We start from the raw sequence: 19,797 nt of genomic DNA on the forward strand, positions 1-19,797 counted from the left end.
TTATTGTGACACTTCTTGACATCTCTCCATTAAGTACGATGGCAGATATCCGATAAGTGTGTTGTGTTTTACTCTCTCATCAAGTTTTTTAGTGTATTTTATTTTTTCCGCGATATTATAACAACGAATTAATCAAAAAAAAAAAAAAATTGAAAAGTGGGGTTGTTTGTAAATAAATCGGAAAACGGATAGAACGAAAAAAGCCCCGCGACAATGTTTCAACCAAAAAATTGCAATCGAAATATGGAATAACATAAAATCAAAAAAAAAAAAAAATAGTTTCCAATATTCCTAACTCGCTCCCCGTATCGTACGACAAAAACATTTATGGCTGACTGTGTATACCTTTTGATTGGAAATTTAACAAAAAAAAAGTTTTTTGATTTTTTTTGTTGTTGTGTGCTCTCGTAATAATTAAAAGTGAAAATAAAACTGAATTGTACTGTGTGTAATATACATCAAACCAAATGTAAAAACTAAAAATTGATTCGTTGTTACGTAGACGCTGCCACTGTGTCTTTGTAACGCTGGTGTGAATAATTTTTTTATAATTAGCAAAGAACAATAAAAAAGAGCATTTGTCTCAACTTATTTGTGAGTAAATTAAAGGTGACGTGATCGTAAGCAGTCAGATTATGAACAGCGACAAGGAAATAAAGTCCAATGACGACGTCATGACACCTGATGTCCCAGCAAATGAACATAAAGTGCATCAGGATCAATCAATTGATTTCAATGATGAATTAAATTCAGCTAAATTTGTAGCCAGTGTAAATGTTTGTGATGAATTGCAGCAATTGCATAACACGAACAGTGCAATTAATATTGATGATTTGCTAAATGAGAAAAATCAGCAACCAGATCGATCGCTGTCGACGGGGAAACTGTATGCGGACTGTCGTCGAGTCTCTTTTCCAGTAAATGATTGTGATCTCGTGACTGGTTATTTGGAACCAGCAAATCCATGGGCAACAGGTGATTATCTGCTCACAACACACAAAAAATATTTTTAAATTGAAAATTCCTCCACCTTTGTCCCTTAACAAATACACGGAAAATTGCTCATTCAATTATTGTTTCCGATCCAGTGAAACCAATCGACAATGTGTCCGAGCTAACCGAAGTCTACAGGGAATCGTGTGAAAGGCACAACACAATTCCAATCGATTCCATAATTAAGCATCTCGATACGTTGGATCTGGGGAAAACTACAAGATTGCCAATACTTAATCTGAGAGAGCAAACACTGACTGCCGAATCATGCGAAGCATTGGAAGAGGTTCTGAAAAGGGTAAGCTATTTGCAATTGAATTTTGTCGTTGTTGATGACTGCGTGTAGGCTTATACGTGCAGTGAAATACAATTGGTGATCTCTTCTTCGGTGTTAAAATATGCGCGAGTTTTCATTCTATTCCTAAATCAATGAAAAGTTTAGGTGTTCGCTCGGTTGAATTTTAATTTTCAATCGAAGGACCGCCAACCAATGCCTCCACCGAGGATTCTTTTTTAGAACACGGATGGAAATCTATAATTCGGAGAAAATATTTGTCGGTTTGTGGAAACTAAGTCGGTTTTTTGGTTTTGACCTTGAAAGTAGAGGAACATTGCGGGCTTTTCATATCTTTTGATGTGCTCCTGAAACGATGCGATGCTGCTGTTCACCACATCGTTTTTTGATTCACTCTTAGCAATAGTTATAACCTAAAGTTCAGCGAAAGCAACCAATAGACGACTGGTAATGCAAACCTTCAGAGGGTTAAATTATGGGCCCTAACATTCGGGTGAATTCGTGAGCATGGCAATGTTCTCAGTGGAATTGATAAGGTGTGTTGAATGTGATAAACTAAAATTTTGGAAAGGTAATTCAATTGTCCTTTTCCAACCCTTTTCTCGGTGGCGGCAGGAGACTCCGCCATCGAAAAATCTTAATCACATTTTTAATCTTTGAAACTTAAGTGCTTATATGTCGGAATGACGGCTTAGCCTGACCACCTTCGCATTTTTGAGACATTGACGATGTGATAATTTCCGGGCGAAATTAGCAACAGAATGTCTCAATATGTTCCATCTGGCAAGGATAGACGGATCGGTCGGAACCAGTTCTCATTTTTGTGGAGGAAGTAAAACGGTTGAAATTGGATCAATAAAATACTTTTTTCGGTTAACCTTTCACGGTTTCGAAAAGACAAATCGAAACTAAAGGACGCATGTCACACACACACAAAAATTATTTCATGCAAAATTTCAAATTTTCGTTTCCGTTGATTTTCTATTTGCTGTTGTGAAGGAAACCGCAACCACTTCAGATCGGATCGGTCACGATGGCTGGTTGCCAGCAGCTAGAAAACGCTTTTTTCCACACAATTCATAATTGATTTGTCACCCAAACAATAAACACTTTTATGTTGCCATGCAGACCGCAGTCGTTATAATGAAAATCGCATTACAAGTTAGATGACTTGGTAATTAAAGAGTCTGGCCAATGTGGACGGGTTGAATGAGATTTTTTTGGTTTAACGAGAAAGAGAAACTACTTGAGCAATTTTCCCGCCAATTTCTTAATTTTTGAAGAAAAAGTTAATAGAAACTGAGAATAAGCCGAAAAAGCCGTCGAATTAGATGTCAATCCCTGTATCCCTATCATTAACTAAGAGTCATATGAGTCGTAGATAGAAAGACGAAACTTGAGACTGTCCTATTCCGGTGTACAATGAAATTTTTTGTCCAAAAGCCAACACTTATTCCGTTTAAGTACACTGCGATACCTCAACAAAAATCGAGTGATGAGATCGAGTGTCTTTCATAACCTCACAACGAAAGTGAGACACAATGTGAGGAGTTATCGGCTTGGTAATTTTCAATATTCTTCATCAGCTTTAGGTTCCCTCAAAGTGCGTCAAATATTTCATACCAATTTCTCAAACACAATTCCATCAAAGGCTTTAGATAAAATCTTTCAGTTTTCCAATTCGAGGATTGAAATGCAACTTAATCTGGAATTGTAAAATTAGCATACCTTTCCATTCCGTTGTGTTGTTGTTGTTGTTGATTTTATTTTTTAATTACATGATGTGCATATTATCGGCACAAATTATATTCGCGCTCATGGGACATGTCATTTGAATAATTAGAATATTTTTTTTTATTCCATTTGTGTCGCAATTTATCAGCATTATGTCTGGCTCGATATTGTGCGGAAATATCACAAAATCAATTCCGATCAACTAGTATGGAAATGGATTTCGTTTCCAAAGAAGTATGTCGAAGTCATAGAGTATGAAACATTCAAAGATTAGTCTTGTAGCTTAAAAGATTTGAAAGTCCAGACGTCATCGCTTATTTTCTGTAACAAATGACCGATCTTTCCTGAGAGGTTGTAATAAAAAACTTCCAGACTTCCAGTTCCATAAGAAGCAAAGCTCCGGGTTCCATAAAACTTTCTAGATCCCTATCTGAGCGTAAGTGTCATCAGTAAGTAAGTGCCTTTAGAGTTTCAGTTTTAGAAAGAAATCTAGAAATCTATTCGATGGTCGGGAAGCTCTTTTTGTGAGATTTAAAAAAGGCCAGTGGTGCTGTCAACGGTGGAAAAGTTATCACGTTAATGATCGAACGGACATTCAAATCCGTCTTTAAATCAATCTTTAAAATGTTGCCTGTCTATTAATATAATGCCTAGAGAAGTCTCATTCGAATTGTCCAAAATTAGTTTTGCATTTCATGCAACGGAGTGAATCTCTCTGTGAAGCATTTCATCTGCAAACGATGTGTATACTCACGATGTATTATAATACATATACAATGCAAAGAGATTAATTATAGAACTTGTGGTGTAGTATGGTTAATAGCCAAAGACAAAACCGTCACTGATCTTTATTGAATTACTGTAATTAACTGTAAAGAAAAGCAAAACATTGGAGCTAAAATAATCCGTTGATTCAAGTAATTTTTTTTAATTTTAAATGTTAAAAGAAGCCACATCTTTCCTTTTGAAAAAAAAAATGTTTTAGAATTGCCGCTAATCATAATAATCATCATGTTGCGGTACCCATTGACAGATACGTCTGGAACACATTGACAAATAAAATGTGGATAGGACGGAGTGAAAATTAGAATGGATTTTTTGTGAAACAGTCAAATTATTAATATTGGGTGACAGACAGGCGAGAGAGACGATTGATCTATTATGACTACAAAAGACGTAGATGAGTTTGGATAATTAGATCTCATTGTGCAAATGAAGGTTAAGACCAAGGGGTCGTCCATAAAGGAGAAGTTTATTGATACCTCATCAGAACAAAATAATGAAATTTTTTACCAAATTTATGGCTTTAAGAATGCGTACGTTTTTTCGATGTACTTTGCTACCTTCACTTCTCTTCTGTGCTCGGAACTCGAATTTGGCAAGCCAACTTAAGTGTAACATATTTTCTTTAAATTACTAGAGGCAGAGGTGTGCAGGTATTACTTTATCATTGTGTAAGTTTCATTGGTCTGGAAATGGATACTTGTTATATGAGTGGATCGGGTTAGCGATAGTCCAAAGAACCAGAAAAGAAAGTCTGGATCTGGAAGTATTTTATTTCGATCGAAACAAGTATCAGACTCGATAATGATAATGGTGATATGTTAACTGTCTGTGAAGTTGTAGAGCGACTAGACTCCAGCCGACCGAACATTGAAAATCGTTTCTCCAATATATTCTCGGTATATTTGCCGGTATCATCACTCAGCCGGTTTCACGTTTTGTATCAATAACTGCAATAACATTACAATCGAAATAGTCACTAGTAATTGTAAATTACAATCTACTGCGCTGTAATTGTAAATTACAATCTTTGAATCGATAGAACCATCCTTGCTATAGAATCCTGCAGCTACGAATTGCGTTTTTTTTTCTATTGTTGCTAGTGTGAAATGTCGAACATAGCGTTATTGGCTTCACTAACTAAGGAAATCAAAATTCATTAGGACTCTTCTGAGAATACTACGAACATTTTAAGGAAATGTTTTCCCGAGAAAAGTCACCCAATTGATTTCTCATCTGCCAATGGTCTTCAATGAATAGTTAATGCATTCGCATTAGCGAATTATAAGAAAATTTAATATTTCTTCTCCTTTCTTAAAGCTGACACGATGAATGTTTGGGATTATTGATTTAAAATAAATGAGTTACTTGTGCCGACAGCGGTACGAAAAACACAACTTTAATTTTTCTTAAAATTCACTAATGCTACACGTCCCTTTCCTGTATTTAATAATGCGAATAGTTGTTTCTATTTTTAAACTTCCCTTGGTCGACAATCGATGGAAGACGCTTTTCTTCATTGACCTGTATTGTTAATCAAAACGATCACCTCACCATTCCAAAGACAATAACTCATTTTTATTCGCTCCATCCTAACTATACTATAATAGTCTCTGTTGACGGTGACACAAACTCATGATGATGATTTCATTTTACTATTCTGTGTGCATGTTTTTGTTAGCGTGCGAATTAAAATTGCAAATTGAAAAGTAAACAAACACAGAAAATATGAGCTCAGTATGAATTTTTTTTTGTGTAATTGCTCTGAGCGTAACTTATACGTATACTCTGAAACTTAATTGGTTTGAATTGTTGACGATTATTTAATCAAGAGATTGATATAGATTGTAGAGACGTCGGAAGTTTTATTCAGCTGTGCTAATTGCCAGCTAAAGGCTGCTTATCAATCAATATATTGGTGATTATATAAGGCAGTTTAACCGCCCGGACATTATACGTCCACTATATGGTCATCAATGTTAATGGTTTCATATTAACGTCAATACGAATTACAAATGTAATTAATTTAGCAGAGTTGGCTCGGCGGTGTTCTGATTCTGTTCGAAATGGGCCATTTTTTGATGGGCATGAAGATTGACAAATAGAAATGATAATATTGTGTTGTAGAAGAGATGGAGTTTTTTGTTCGAATTATCTTGAATAAATAACACAGACTAGACGTGTAGATCCACTCGTTATTTATTGATGAAACTCCCTTAACAGCGGCTGTTGTTAGGTGTATATTTATAGCATGCGAGAGAATCGAGGTTGCTTTGTTACAAGAACTTGGTTTCCAATCTCAGTTTAAAAATTGTTTTTGATAAAGTTGAATATTTTGTAGAATCTGTTTAACACGGTTGATTGCATTCCTTCCTCCACGAAGCATCTTATCTATTCGCACTTTTATTTTAGAATTAATCCTAAATTGGTATCTGTATCAGGAGAATCAGGGGAAAACATAACCTATCGCTTTTTATTCTCATTTGAAAGAAAATAATAAACCTCGTCCAATGCTTGGGTTGACGGCAGTGTTCCGAGCACTTCTTAGTTCACTTCAAAATGTTGAGTGAAATCTTGCACACAATACAGAGACAGAAAATTATAATTTCCATCGTTCGACTGATTTCAATTGTAGTCAGTCATTGTCGACACGCTTTAGCACAACGCCACTGTACTCTTATCAACATCATCACTTTCGATTCTGATACGAAAATCTAAATCCGCCGCAAATGAATCGTATTCCTTCCGTTGAAAGTCTTGGCGAGTCAATTTCATTTACGGTACACTCAATTCAACTTTTCACAAACGGCGAAACGTTTCTGCCTTCAAAGCATGAAAATAAAATTGGGTTTAAAAATGACGACAGGGACGTATAATTTAACATATAACGTCATTCAGCTAAGACACAACCCACTAGCATCAGGTGAACGAAATCGGTCAAGTGGTTCCGGAGGTGTGTGTCTTAAAAAGTGGTGTTTTGTGTTAACATGCAGTTAGTTGCAACGAAATTTCTGTTCTTATTTTTGATGGGGAAATAACTGGCATTGACGCAATAGGCTTGTACTAGAACCATCCGCCGACTAATTTTGATTGTCCGTCAACTATCCACCAAATTAATTTTCTTCTTTTCATTCTTTTATTTTAGGTACAATACAAATTAATCGATTTAACCGATTGCGGCTTAAACGACGCATCTGCCCAAGCCTTATTTGAAATGATAGAATACTATGAGGCAGCGAATGAGGTCGATATATCCGAAAATCGAAGCATAACGACAAGGGGATGGCAATCGTGTATCAATATGATAAAACGCAGCCATGCATTGCAAACGTTGGCAACTAGATGCACCCCATTATCAGAATCGAATGCAATCAGTTTGGGAAAGGCGATGTTGGGCTCATCATTATTTACGCTAAAGTTGGAACATTGTGGTCTGTCGGGCCGGCCCATAGCATCGTTGTGTTAGTGATAGCATTTCGGTAGAACATTTGCAGATGATTTTATTATTCCATTCAATTTTAGGCTTGTACTTACGACGAAACACTGTACTTAAGGAACTCTGGTTGGCGCATAATGACTTAACTAGTTGTGATGCTAGCAATATTAGTACCGTACTGAAAGCAAACCTACATTTACAATTTTTGGATATTAGCAATAACAATATTGAGGTGAGTGTACGTACGACCTCGATCTGTCGTACAGATCGATATACCCTGTTATTCGCTAGGAGACTAGTTGATCGCCTGTAAAACTGTTTGCAATTCTCACATATTCGATTCAAAATTTCAGGACGCTGGAGTGATATACATCACCGAAGCATTAATTGAACAAGCAAAGCAATTCAAGAACATTCACGACTCCATTTGTGGCACGGACTTAATACCAAATAAACCGCACACAAATCATAAAGTATCTCTGTCCTACGATGAGTCAATGGATGTTGGCGAACTGAACAAATCCATTAGTTCAATCAGTGAAACAGTACTGCGAAATGTGCCAGAACCACCATCCAAACTGTCTGTACTGGAAACACTGCTGGAAACACACAAATACATGGAAAGTAACAGTGCCGGCAAGGATAGTAAATTGGTTAAGGCCGACGATGGGGATAGGGAACGTAATGCTGTTGTGGCAGAGCCTTTTGATAACAAACTACAAGCAATTTTTGAAAAAAGTGATAGCAATAGCAACGTCGAAACGTCTGTAGTGCCATTCGATTCGTTAGAATTAGTAGAACTAAATAAAATGTGTGAAAGTCCGGTAGCTCGGGATGATATTGAGCTGAAAATCGTTGAGGAAGACGAACTGCCTGTAACGTATGCGGACATTCTGAAAGCAAGTGATGAAAGTGATATAGATAAAAGTGTTGTTAATCCATCCGATGGCCTTATATTGAATGAACCGGTGCTTAACGTCTTTGTGGACAATAACAACAGTTTGGTGGACTTTATTTCCGACAAAAGTTCTGAAGAGTGTATCGACCAGCCAACCAGTTCGATGCAGCAACATGATAGTCCCATTCTCATCGATGCCGCGACTGAAACATCATTTGACATCAACGAAAATAATTCCACATCAACAGATCGCAAATCATCCCTTAACTGCAACGATCACGATCTAATCATTTTCGATGACAAATTGAACGACGACCAGGTGCTATCGCAAAATCTATCCAATTCTACAAAGTCTTCAAAAGCGGACAGCGATTTACCCATTGATTCACCATGCCTTTATCCAGCAATCGACGACGATGACGACGATTCAGTTTTTGTGAAATTAGCAAACACCGATACGAATGTCGTTGCATCAACCGCTATCGATGGTCAGCCGTTCGATATACCGTTAATAGTTTCCCGATCGCCACCGTTGAATGCCTCTACCGAAACTCCACCAGCCACACCACAGACGCCAATTAGTCCAAATTTATTGAGCTCAGCCGACACACACCTTTTCATATCAGATAGTTCTCAATCGCTGGACAGTATCAACGAACTTGGCACGTTTGAGACAAAAGGATTTCACATATCCGCCGCACCGGAACGATCGTTCAGTTCTGAAAGCTTGAATAGCGAAACATCTATCGACTCCAATGACTCAAAGTCATCCATCAAGCTAACCGAAGCAAAATTTTCCAAAAATGGCACGCTGGAACGGCAATCAAACAATGTGATAATACCAGCCGCAACTACAACGCCGTGCGGCCTGCAAGTGTTGGTATTGTGGAATAATCGAGTGACTAGAGATGCTGCCAAATCCATATCCGATCTGTTGGCTGTCACCACGACGCTGGAAATATTGAACGTGGGACGTAATGTGTTAAGTAACGACTTTTTGACGGACATTAAGTGTAGTCTCAAGTCGAACACAAGTGTTACGAGCTTAGGATTGCAAAGTGCTCATTTTACGTGCGCTGGCATGAAAACCTTATCCGAAATCATTGAATTTGGTGGAAACTCAACGCTACAGCGCATTGATTTGCGTGACAATCACTTACAAGTTGGTGGGCTGACCGTGTTGAATGATGCGATCAAAACAAATAAGTCGTTGACCAGGATTGATTTGGATGATGTGCCGAGACGAGCTTATGTAAGTATCGCTTGAATTACTTCCTATTTTGTCTTGGGATTCCTTGACATTGCCTTCCGCTTTTTTTTTTATTTAAACTTTGTTGCACGAAGCATCTCTAATATCTTCACTTTGTTTGTTCCATATCTAGGAGCTTGGTGGAGACAGCAGCATAGACTACTCCAGAATGGTTAGTAACATCCGCGCTCATTGTGCTCACAACGAAAATCCACCGGAACCCGAACCAGTACGTACGGCAGCTATCAAACGAGTCCGCACGAACATGCTGAATTCGCGTAAAATTTCGCTAACATGCCAAAGTATAAGAAATTTAGATCCGGTTATACCGAAAGTGGATCGACATCTGTTGGATCCGAACCGCAAAACTACTGGTGGGCGTTTAAGATCTCCCTTACCTAGTCCGATTCCATCACCAGTATCGTCACCTGCTCCTAGTCCATCACGTAACCGATTCCATGTGTCGCGTGTCGTCGAAACTGGTACATCCCCAATAACACCTCCATCATCAGCCAGCTGTTCACCCACATTTTTTCAAAACACCACAAATCAGGCATCACGATTCCGTGTTAGTATTGTCGAACCAACTAAACAACAAACTAAATTTGTGTACGGTAATAACAGCACGACCAAAGATTTACCCACATCCGCTCCAAACAAAACCGACACATCCACAGTGTCGAATAGTAGCACTCCCCCGGCTAATAATATCCAGATCGCTTCTGTAAAACAAGCGCCAACAATCGAGCATGTAAATATAACAACAGCCTCGCTGCTACACTCAATGTCGAACAGTTTTGATAGTCCCGATATGGAAGTGAAACAGTATATGGACGACAGTTGCTCGTCGATAAGTAGTATGGACTCGATCGATCGGCACAGAGATTTTATCAACACATCGATGAGTTCGACAGAAAGTTTTGATTTTGTTTTACCCGAGCAAACGAAACCGACATTGTTACCGCGATGCACAGCTAATGTTAAAGTGAGCACATTTGAAGCGACGCCCAAAGACACCATCCCATCGAACAATAAAATCCATGACAGCCTGTCGAGTTCGGAAGATGCCAGCTCCACTTCTACCGATTCACTGTACGGTTCACAAGATATTCCAGTGCCTACAAGTTCTTCGAATGAAGGAACTTTAACCAATAGTCCTAGTAGTCCGAGCTATTCTTATATCTGTGATAAAACTATTGAAGATAAAGCGGATTCGTTAACAGTTAAACCGCAAGAGAAACGCGTACGCAGCACATCGTGGATGTCGAATCCAATTTCGATGGCAAAAAGTGATGGTTATCCAGCCACGCTAGACAAATTGCTGTCAATTTTCCAACATCCTGGAAATTTCTTTTCGCGATCGTGCAACAACGACGGCGGTAAATCGTCCAAAGATACGTCACCGCAAAATACCGAAAATAAGCCACCGTCGAGGAAGGAAAGTCCGATGGGTGGACTGTTTGCATGGACAACAAACAAAAAGGAAAACGTTTCCGACGACATTGACTGTCGAACTGGTACCGATAAAGCCAAGTCCCCGTTACAAACGAACCTATCCCCGGAAAATATTACAATGCCAACGGCAATCGACGCCTGTTTGATCAACAGTAAAATCAAGCAGGAAATGAAGGAGAATATATCACCGGAACATACAATTACGGCAACCAGCGTGATCAATATCAAATCTCAAATGGTAGAAATGCGAGACAAGTCGGAGAAAGTTCATTTTGAAGTTGGCGGCGACGACGACGACGTCATCGATGTGGCCGACGATAATGACGACGATGATGATGACGACGACGATGACGAAATTCTGCCCATCGATTCGAGTACTTCCAGTTTAACGGCAACCGATTTGAATACGTCAACCACTGTTGGGGGTCGGAGTACTGGATGCAGCTCGGATACGGTGCACAATGATGCAGTGACGTGTAGCAACAAAAGCTGCTTGCAAGGATTGGGTCAGAAAACGCGTGATTCGTTAAGTATAATTAAGGGACATTCAAAGAACTCGCAAGATTCAATGCGGTCGTTAGAATCGTTAACGGAAGTTGATAAAGTTGAACCGTTTGTCGATGCCACTTCGTCGCAATAAGTTTAGTCAGTTGGTTAGTAATTATTTTCAATTTTCTTTTTACGATAATTATTTCGATTCTTTTTTAGTATTTTTATTTTTCAAATTTATTATTTCCCACGCGACATGGCAAATAAATACTTTTTATTCATTTGACGAACTCGCTATCATATATTCTGAACCAATTTTCGTCTCTTATTTCCTTGCACATTTTAGAAACGCTTTCCTTCATGGTTACTGACGACCATAGCCCATCTAACATTTTAACGAGATCGATGAAACTGTAAAAACTCACAGTATCAAAACGTTGGAGACTGAAATTTCTTAAGAGTTGTGTCCTCCATGTAGATCTTTTCCCCAAGACTATTTGAAAATCCAAATTTTTCATCCTTTTTTGGTGCTTACCAAGCAAACCACAACACACGTTTGTCCTCTTATTCTTCTTGGATTTATTTGACAAAGAATTTAAATAAGGGTCATCTCGACAGTCACAATTTCTCACACAAATCAATTTTTTAACGTTGGTATAATGCCGCTGCGTTTCCCAAATGACTGTTCAAAAAATCACCTGTTCTAGTGCTTGATTTGTGCGATGATATGAGTTAAATATTCGCAAATTACATCAGTTATTTGAGTGTCTGATTAATAGAGCATTCTCGTATACTATCGAAGCCTCACAGCTCTCGGGCCAGTTATAATTCAACGCGAATCCAGATTCTCAGTAAATCATCAGAGCCGAACTGGCTACCTGAGGGCGCATTGGGCATTTGGGCATTTGGTCTATGGACGCACAAGTATGTATCATAAGTGTCGTTATAAAAATTTCAATTGATAACACCAAGCCCTGCCCGATTTCACAAAATGGTCAGTTCGGCACAGTGAATCATAGTTCCGTGGAAATCTGAGAAGTCACAAAGGGTAAACCAAAATTTAAATTGTGAAGAGCACCTACGAGGTTATAGGTCCTTAAATGAGCAATATTTAATTGACTCTTGTTTAACAGTTCACGCCGGCGCATGATCCCTAGCAGCCCTTGGAAGGATAAATTTGAAAAGATTATTTTCGTTTAATATTCCCGTAGTCGAATTTAAAATCAAAATAGCAAAGAAAATCTCAGGATTTTCGAAGGGCTTTCAAAATTTAATCGAAATGACGAATAAATGTCGGTCATCAATATTATTACGACAATTGCGACAGTGGTGTTCTCAATACATTTTCTGGAGCTTTCAAAGATAAAACAAAATAAAAATTCGTTCCATATTTACCACCTTTTGTTTGATCAGTTCGTTTCATACTGTGTCGTACTTGTATATCAAATATGTCGACCCGGGATTTAGGTTTTAATGGAACCTACGTTCAAGCGACAAAAAAGAAAATAATTAAAAATAAACAAAAAATCAGTTGAACAAACTGTGTAAACAAAAGAATAGAGTTCGGTGGAGTGTGCAGAAAATAAAGAAAACTACACTAAGCTGCCGTGATGAGTGCACGGTACATTTCGAAGGATTAGTTTGAATAAAATGTAGAAATAAAATGAAAAAACAAACAAAAACAAAAGATAACTTTTATGGGTGAATGGATTTTATATTTAAAAATGAAAAGGCAAAAATTATGCAGCAATATTATTAATTTACTATATTGAACAGAAGAAAGGAAGAAGAAAAACGTTGAAAACACTAACCTATTATGTACAAATTTAATTTAATTAAAAGATTTTTTTTTTAATTTTTGTGATAATTTCTTTAAGATAAAGACATAAATGTCAGTGCGAACGAACGTAATATATTTGTGTCGGGTTTATAAATTGAAACTTTTGTCGCGACATTTTTTTGTTTATTTTTTTTTTTGGGCTCAGTTTTCGTTGTTTCACATGAAAAGAACTAATGAACAGAAACAAATAACTCATAAATTTACTGTAATTTACGACAAGTCATTTAAGATTGAATGATGTCCACTGATTAACAAAAAATGCTATGAATGTTTTCCCAATTTTTTCGAAAAAGTCAATACAAATTACATTTCCATAGAAATCCTAAAACGTTTCCCTGAAGCGAAGACTAACGTATATCTCAGAAAAATATTCGTCCATTATCCCATCAACTCTTTCACTGATTCCCTCTATTTCATCAAGACATTTTTTTATTGATTTAATCGAATTTAATGAACTTTCGATGCCCACATCATGTAAAATACATTACAAGATAACTATTACATAACTAGGGATAACTAGAGGTTATTGTGAAGAATTCGAAATTCCTAAAAAATATTCTTACATTTTTGAATACAGTGCACGACTTCCAATTTTGTGCACTATTTCGATCAGGGCCTAATATTTGTAAACATTTTTGTGAAACTTTGACAATTTTTGTGAAACTTCGCCAATTTTTTGTGCAACCTTGACAATTTTTTAAATTTCTAATAACATTACAATCACACTTTTCATGACTTTTAAGTTACTGATTGGTTTCACTGAGATGACTGAATTTTATAATGAAGTAAATGAATTTTACGCAATAAGAAGATTTCGTAAGAAATGCGGCTACTCTTCAAGTTATATCGTTTTGGGTGATAAGCTAGTGTACACAAATGACGTCATGCTAAAATTAGGAACTTTCGATACACTTTCCCTTTTGTCATGATAAATCACATTTGTATATCCCCTACCACCCTAAAATTACGTCACATTTTCGTATCAGCCCAAATCGGGAAATAGGTGAAATTTTATGAAACTTTGACAATTTTTGTGAAACTTTGACAATTTTTGTGAAACTTTGACGAATATTAGGCACTGATTTCGATTCAGCTGTTTGACCAACTGTAAACAAACGAGGTCAGTTATTTTTATAATCAGGAGGAGATAGAAATGGCAACAATGGTTTGTTTATTATCAAACAGCTGAATCGAAATAGTGCACAAAATTGAATGTCGTCCACTGTACTTAAATTTAGAAATTTTGTAAAAAATAGGAGTTTTATGGAATTTTTAGGAATTAAATTCGAGATTATTCCAAGAGTTGCAGTAAATGAAAGATATTTTAAGTTGAAATTATTTCATCTAAAATGGGTTGGTAATTCATATCTAGAAAACATTTGTCTTCAAGCTTCACCAAAACATAGATCCCTCCTAGAAATTTTTCGATATTGACCACATACAAACACATTTCACACATTTCACACATTTCAAACAATGCTTATATACCAGGTACCTGGGAATGTGTTGCAAATGCAAAACTAATTTCTATCAATAATTGTGTTTTATCTCATACTAAGTTTAATTAGAAGAAGTCATTTTTTAATCAAATGTGGATTGAACGGTGCGTAAACAAGCGGTGCGAGATTTTTTTTTTACATTTTGTTTTCACCTTAATCATTTATCATATTTAAACCACACAAAACTAACAGAAATGTTTCATAACCTAATTGATTCGGAGCCAGTCCAGCTCCTCTTCAAGTGTTAAGTACTTTTGCATATTTCCAGTCCCACTAATTTCTTTTCTTTAAAACTATTTTCAAATCTATTGATCTACTATTTCAATTAAAAATATTTTGCAGATTGGGAACGTTCATAAACACTTTTGTGGCATAAAAGATTATCTAACCATCATTGCTAATTTCATCATCATATTTCACTTTAATATTCATTCTTCAGTTTTCTCGTAAGATTTGACGACAATTTATAATTTGAGTTATTTACTGCTTTATATTTTATAGGTCAATTTACAGGTTTGATTTTTGTTGATTGTTTTAATTTAAGTTTGACACATAAGTACACATTTTTACTATACATTTATGTCGTGTGTGTAAAACAGAACCAAACATATATCTCCTATGGTCGGTGCTTAAAGTCTACAAAATTACTTAGTTATAGATAAAGTTGATTGATTAAGCTGAATCGAAACGGTACCTTCGTTCTTCGTACTAAAAAATCAAGAAATTCTAAGAAGAAAACAGATTTAACCTTATCTTGCTTTGAAAGACATTATGGGAACCTTTTAAACTTCCTTCCAAATAAATTCGTCTTTCACGTAGAATCAATTGGCCTAAATTTTCCATTTCTCTTAGCGATTTGTATTGGTCGTCCGTTATGGAGAATTGAGCAAAAAGGCTTAAATTGCGTTCCTAGTTCCTATCCTAGTAAAAATGGACCTTGCTTTTGATGCATATGGCACATTGTGCAGAAACATTATGAACTGTAATTTGTGCGTGTTTTGCGCCCAGCCTGGTTATCAAAAAAAAAAATTCTTTGGTAAATTCAGTAAATGGTCGTTAGTTTTGATAAATCAAATTCCCAATAACAAACCCTGCGTGGCGGGTCCTATTTTTACAAATTTAATTCTTAAAAATTCACAAAAAAAATATTTTTAAAAAATCGTAAAAATTTCTTCAATTCAAAAATTTAAGAATTTTGAGGAATCTTTTAAAAATCCTATGGTTCTGCGTAGCCTTTAATAAGATCTCGTTGCATTACAAACAATGGAAATTTTTCAAACTCAATCACAAACAACTTCAAAGCCTCGCAAGGTATTCGTGATTTTTATTAGGGATCTATTCTGCTGCCACTTAATTTTCAAGATCATTACCAGAAGACTTTAAAGACTTCAAGACTTAAAACGGTACCTTCAATGACGAGAAATTAAGACAGTCATTCATTGTAGACATTGCGCTTGACAGTGTCGCTTATTTTTGTATCATATAAATAAATTTGATCTTAAAAACCATGTTCTAACGGTGCGAAAAAATGTTAGTTAAAACATTACCAGATTTTATTTTATTTTTTAAAACTTCGTCCTTCAAAAGTTTCTCTGGATAAACCTATGATGACATTTCATTTTATCTTAACTAATCCAAAAAAAAGTAAAATTATTTGTTTACCTGATTTTCAACTTAGAATAACAATTTTTTTTTATCTATAAATAATAATTTCTATTTTAAATTTAAAAAGAGAAAGAAAAAATTTAAGTCAATTGGACTTCAACTGAACAGTGTGATGAACTACATAAGCTTAAAAACGTTCTAGGAAAACTTAACAAATTTATAATTTTTTCGTAAATTACCTACATTAGATGAAGTTAACATAAAAAATAATCGGTTCGTTTAAATCACTAAAACTACATAGAATATTTAACGAACAAGTTTCGTTTCGAAGGTATTTTATCGTACCAGATGTCAAATTGACAATCAGAGGCAAATCCGAGATTTATTACATAATACGTGCAATAAAATACCTTCAGAGCAAACGTGTTACGTACAACTTATATGTAATTCCGGACATAAACACCTTTCCAATGCAATATATTTCAATGGCATTGTCACGAAAATAAAACTCCAGAATCGGAATTGGGTCTTTTCAACACTAGTGCTGACTTAAAAGTCATTTCGACACTAGCTCCGTAATGAAATTAAAAATTTGACAAATACTCTGACTATTTTCTTAACATTTAAAGTAAATATTTTCAGATAAATGTTTGGATGTAGTGCGAAAGATCACGCGATTTGAAAATTCAAAAGTAAATTTTCGTAAACGATTATTCCATCCGGCCACAAATTTGTACATGCTGAATGTGGTGCTTATCGATAAAAGTAAATGATTTTCGGTCCGGAAGCATGTGATTCGCTAAAGAAAAAACTATCGATAAAACAACGCATGGAGAGATGAAAATTATGTCTTGGGAGCGCATGAAGCTATATTTCAACAAACTAGATAAGAGTACCGTAGACATAGTCATAGTCATGAGCAAAATATGAAATCTTTAAACAGAGTCATGAATTTATAATCCCATGTAAGTCATAATAAGCCTTTTGAGTTGATATTAGCTTGATGAGACTTATAAAAGTAAGCGTCGCTAATTCATTGTACAGCTGAAAGAAATGTTTAAATTCTCACATTACACCTACAACATTTCATTGGACAATGAAGCTGATCTGGCTACTTTTATTGGATTGCTTCTGTTCAATATTTCGATATGATTTGAGAGCTCAGACTGAGGCTCAGTAATTCAGCTTTTTCCAAGGAAAAATGTTGGTCCTTCAATTGGTATTTCAATAAAGCTTTTTATGCTCAATTATTTCGACTAGTGCTGTTTTGATTGGTGTCTGCTTTTCTTTTGGTGCTAATTATGTTTCCGTCCGCATTGAGTGGCTTTTTAGAATTTTCCTTCTATACTTACTTCCATGGGATTGTAAAAGCATGTCTCCATTGCAATAAAATATATAAACAAAAATAGAGAAAAATAATAGAAAACATTAACAGGTGTGAGAGCGGTTCAAAAACGATAGCGACGGTAGATTGTCGAAATTAAGTAGTTTGCCTAAAATGTTACAATTTTGAGTTAATAAACAGATGACTAACGTCACCGTGCTGATTTCTTTTTCAGAATCTTTCTGAAGTCTTGCTGATTCTTACAGATTTTGTTGGATCTATAATTTTGATTAGACTTTCTACGAAATCGACATGGTGAACTTACGCATTTGTTTTTTTTACCTTGTCGCAAAATTGTCGACATACTCAATGAGTAATATTCAAGCTGAATATTTTTAAATGACAGCCACCTATACATCGTTCTCACGCCTAATTTATTATACAATACAAAAAGAGAGACATTAAAAACAAAAATTGCAGTTTTAGCTTCTTATCTTAATTATAATTGCTAGCTTTATGTTACTTCATAACCGATTCAATTTGTGTACCTTAAAATAGAGCTAGTGAAAGTCACATGGCCATATGTAATTAATTATTCGTTTTACTACAATTTTTTTTTTGTTGTTGTTTTCAATTTAGACGAAGAAACAAAATCTAATTGAACCTCTGGTGAAATGGTAAACCATTTTTTTGTGTAATTAAAAAACATGATTTTTTTTCGTGAATTACCCAGGGTCATCATTTTTATATTCCTGCAAAATAATTTTAGTAATAAATATTTTATCTGTAATAAAAATAACAAAACGTATAAAATATAAAAAAATAGCCATTGATTTTAATGAAACCATTGAATTGGAGAACCAAACAAACAAACCAATACAACATATAAAAACAAAACAAAACAATTTATTGAACACATTTTATTTCGCACAAAATATTTTACAAATAAACAAGCAAAATAAAATAGAGCCGTAGAATGAAGTAAAGAACCACAGAAAAAAAAACGGTAGTCGTCACTTATTTTATGTCGTTTTTAATGACTATCATCAATCAGAAGATCAGAAGATGTATACACATATTGAACATATCGAAATGACTCAAAAATGAATATAACTTTTAAACGAACAACATTTAACTTAAAAGTGAAAAAACAACTCGAATGTTTGTTCTTTTGGCTTGTTATCAAACTAGGGCAAAGCTTATTTTTGGGAATTTGAGGTCCAAAACATACCAAATTTTTCAGAGTTTAAAAAAAAATTGAATTTTCAGGATTTTTCAGAATCAAACAAAATGTTTGTTAACCGAATCACAAGATGTCGTTTAAAAAAAACAACAATTTTTTAAAAACGCCTGCTACATCCCAAAAATTAACGCTGCCATCTCGTCGTCGGTAGATAAACTAGGATTAAAAAATTTCGAAATAAAAATGGACCGGAAGACCGAACAAATTTCATTTTTGGTTTTGAGTAGATGTAAGAAGCACCATTAATGTGCCAGTCAAATTAGGGGCAGAGTATTAAAAGTAGGTTTTTCTTTTCTTCCTTTTCTCATACAGTTGTAAAAACGAAAATTCATAGCCAATTTCATTAGTTCGGGCGCTCTATTTAACTCACATGATTTTGATCTTCGGAGCTGCAGAGACCATTGTTTGAGCAATAAAAAAATGATCTACGATTGCTTTGAATAGCTGTAGATTTTTTATAAATCGAATTAAGTGTTCGTGAATTACAAGCTTCGATGCACGAGGCATATTTCACTCTTAAAATCTCCTAAAATTCTAAATCCTTCAATCGTAATAAAGTTTTAATTTGGTTTAGTAGGACGTGGTTTTAAATGCTTGTGGATCCATCTTTTCACTTTAGTAATAACTTTGTTGGTATTTAATTTTGGTGGAAAATTTTGGAAGGATCTGATCGAATTCAATTGAAGCCTGTTTCAGACTGCTTGAGGTTCTTTATATTCATTTTTCTACCTTTCTACCAATTTCAAAAAAAACTTTACTTTAATTGAAGAACACCGTGATTCCCACGAATTGCTCGCTAAATTCTCTAAAAAAACGAAATTTTGTAAAAAATGTCTTGGAGTTGACTATGAAAAATTAAAAAATTAAAAATTGGAATAATAAGTGCTGGCGCATATTAGCCATTTTTTTATAGTTCTAAAAACAGATTTAACCCAATGCTGTGGAGCAAAAATT

General features: G+C 35.3%; 1 protein-coding gene across 2 annotated transcripts in view; it reads left to right on the plus strand.

The window, feature by feature from the left end:
* Nucleotides 1-19,797, plus strand: part of LOC119068227 — a 26,077-nt gene continuing 6,280 nt past the window's right edge. The window contains exons 1-6 of one of the 2 annotated variants that reach the window (XR_005086112.1): nucleotides 1-975; nucleotides 1,089-1,291; nucleotides 6,951-7,266; nucleotides 7,328-7,473; nucleotides 7,595-9,391; nucleotides 9,522-14,038. Coding sequence is in view for 1 of the 2 variants with exons in the window: in XM_037171735.1 (XP_037027630.1) it covers nucleotides 636-975; nucleotides 1,089-1,291; nucleotides 6,951-7,266; nucleotides 7,328-7,473; nucleotides 7,595-9,391; nucleotides 9,522-11,483 (4,764 nt within the window). In the remaining variant the exon portion in view is untranslated. Of the gene's footprint in view, nucleotides 976-1,088; nucleotides 1,292-6,950; nucleotides 7,267-7,327; nucleotides 7,474-7,594; nucleotides 9,392-9,521; nucleotides 18,565-19,797 lie in introns of those variants that run through there. The other variant, XM_037171735.1, reaches the window with a different exon arrangement.

The sequence above is a fragment of the Bradysia coprophila genome, assembly GCF_014529535.1.
Source record: "Bradysia coprophila strain Holo2 chromosome X unlocalized genomic scaffold, BU_Bcop_v1 contig_173, whole genome shotgun sequence".
NCBI classification, from domain to species: Eukaryota; Metazoa; Arthropoda; class Insecta; order Diptera; family Sciaridae; genus Bradysia; species Bradysia coprophila.